The following is a 2,426-nucleotide window of genomic DNA, read 5'->3' as shown; positions in this document are numbered from 1 at the left end:
GCAGACGCGGGAGCTGAAGCTCAAGTAGGTGGTCGTGCCCCCCCCCCGTGCGCGGGCGCAGCTGTGCGGGGTGTGCAGGGCAGAATTGGGGCGCACAGAGCAGAGCTGGGGTGCGCAGCTGGAGGGAGCGATACGCCTGCTGACAGGGACAACTGAGCACTTCCTACCCCATCAGCAGCGGCAGGAGGTGTAAAACATATTTAAACCTCTTGAGCTGGGTGAGTTGCGCGCAAGAGTATTAAAAAGTTGCTGAGAAAGGTGAAAAACTAGAAAATACACAAGCGGAAACGACAGCACAGCAGCAGTGCGGGCTGTGGCTGAGTTACTGGACGTGGCGGCGGTAGCGGGAGGTGAGTGTCCCCTGAGGGCACCTGGAGACCCGCTCCGGCTGCAGCGCGGTCCTCGGAGGGGAAGCAGCTTTGGGGGGACTCGGGGTGAGCCCCAGCCCCGCGGGAGCTGCCGGCACGACGGTGGCACTTGGCAAAGCCGGGCAGCGTTTTCCCTCCAGGAACCTCCCAGCAGCAGCTGCAGCTGCTGGTCCGCCGCCTTTAGTGTGTTTGTTTTCACTTCAAGCAATAATCTTATTCAATACCCTTAAAAAACCTCACGCAGGCATGTGTAAGTACTTTAGCATTTTCAAGGTAAAATATTTATACTTTTACTAGAAACAAAATTTCATCTCAAATTTTGCTACCTTTCCCTTCGAACATGATTCAAACTTTTTAAAAGCCAGAAACTCAGTGAAGCAACTCATGGACTCAAAGCAGTTTTCTGCAGCTGCTCAATTTGCCCCAAAAAATGTGGGAAAAAAGATTCCCTTTGGGGTCCGTTTTGCATCACCGAGCTTTCCTTTATTTTCTGGTCGGGCAGCTGGGGGAGCGGACGGGTCCAGAGAGGAGACGGGGGTTCCTGCCTGGCGGGAAGCTTGCAGAGCTGCCCGAGTGTCTTCGCTCCTCTCTGACGACCATCTTCCTCTGCCCTCCCTCTCCTGCCTCTCTGTCGGCCGGATCTGTTGCTTCAACCTCTCCATTTCCATCATGTTTCCATCTTCTGGACGTTTTCCCGTTTCCCTGTGTCTCCCTCTCTTCCTGACATCCCTTTCCTCTCCCTTTCCGACCTGTTTTCTGTCACTTGTCACATTAACTCCTTCCTCTCCTGCTCCTTCCCACCCCCTTGCTCCCGCTCCGTCTCTCTCTTGGCCGGTCACTCGCTCAGGTACTTGATCATCGAGAACTTCATCCCACCAGAAGAGAAGAACAAGATCATGAACCGCCTGTACTTCGACGGTGAGGAGGACCAGTGGAAGTTCCAGCCGCTGGTGCCCACCGGAGGGTATGTCCCCAGCCCTAACCCACGCTCTAACCCCAGTGCTGCCAACCCGCGGGCACGAAGCCTCTGCCTGCAGAGCAGGGATGTCCCCCGGGCTGGGGGGGGACAGCAGGGACCCCCTGCAGGTGCCTACAGGTGGAAATCCTCTCCAAGCCAAGCGCCACCAGGAAGGGCCACCCTTCACTCACTGTAGATGAGCTCCGTTCGCCACTGTTTGGATGCATTTTTAGTAGGAATTTATGTTCTCCAATAAATGTTTCTCTCTATTTTTTAGAAACAGCAACCAAATGAAGAAGCGGCCTACCTCTGCGGTGGGGTACAAGAGACCCATCAGCCAATACGCCCGCGTGGCCATGGCCATGGGATCTCATCCTCGGTACCGGGTAAGTGAGAGGGCACTTGGTGCGTGCCGGGGGGACAAGAAGTCATTGGATAAATGGGAGGGAGGGATGGGTGGATGAACAGCGGGAGAGAAGGCGGAGTAAACAAGCTCACGATGATCTGGGATACATCAGTTCAAGCTCCCAGCTTTATCCTCCCACTTAGCAGGATTGGTGGCTGTGCTCTCAGCCGGTCCTTGAGCTGCTGGCTCAGTGGCTCTGGCAGCTCCAGCCGTTTGAAAGGACGGGGCCATTCAGCCTTGCCTACCGGACTCAGCCGCAGGAAAGACCAGAAGAGCCTGAGCGGAGTAGGGAGCCTGGGCTCCAGTTCGGAGCTTGCCCTGTGGCTGTGGCAGCCAGAGGAGGGTCCTGCTCCCTGGAATGTCGCTCAGCGTCTCTCGGCAGCGTGGACTTGCTGGGGCTGGTGCCGTCTTTTGCCACGCGGTGACTCCTCGTGTTGGTTTTCCCTTTGCCCTGTCCTGCTGCAGGCTGAGAACATCATGTTCTTGGAGCTGGACCTCTCCCCTCCGGCCATCTTCGAGTTTGAGCGGAGCAGGGACCCGGCAGAGCAGGACCCCCGGGCTCTCCACCTGGAGAGGCTGATGCACCTGGACAGCCTCCTGGAGCGGCCGGCGGCCTCCCGGGTGAGGAAGTCCCGCTCCTGGTGAGTGCCGGCGGGCGGGGGGGTCGCGTGGGGGCGGCGGCAAGGCCGGGTGG

At 57.8% G+C, this 2,426-nt stretch overlaps 1 protein-coding gene across 1 annotated transcript in view; it reads left to right on the top strand.

The window, feature by feature from the left end:
* The window catches only part of KIF3C (kinesin family member 3C), an 18,510-nt gene that overhangs the window by 15,122 nt on the left and 962 nt on the right, over positions 1 to 2,426 (top strand). The window contains exons 5-8 of the mRNA XM_009332349.1: positions 5 to 24; positions 1,216 to 1,332; positions 1,604 to 1,712; positions 2,198 to 2,373. Coding sequence (XP_009330624.1) covers positions 5 to 24; positions 1,216 to 1,332; positions 1,604 to 1,712; positions 2,198 to 2,373 — 422 coding nt within the window. The remainder of the gene's footprint in view (positions 1 to 4; positions 25 to 1,215; positions 1,333 to 1,603; positions 1,713 to 2,197; positions 2,374 to 2,426) is intronic.

This window comes from Pygoscelis adeliae, unplaced genomic scaffold (assembly GCF_000699105.1).
Source record: "Pygoscelis adeliae isolate BGI_AS28 unplaced genomic scaffold, ASM69910v1 Scaffold89, whole genome shotgun sequence".
NCBI classification, from domain to species: Eukaryota; Metazoa; Chordata; class Aves; order Sphenisciformes; family Spheniscidae; genus Pygoscelis; species Pygoscelis adeliae.
Note: the sequence above shows the minus strand (reverse complement) of the source record. Positions and strands in the feature narration are given on the sequence as shown.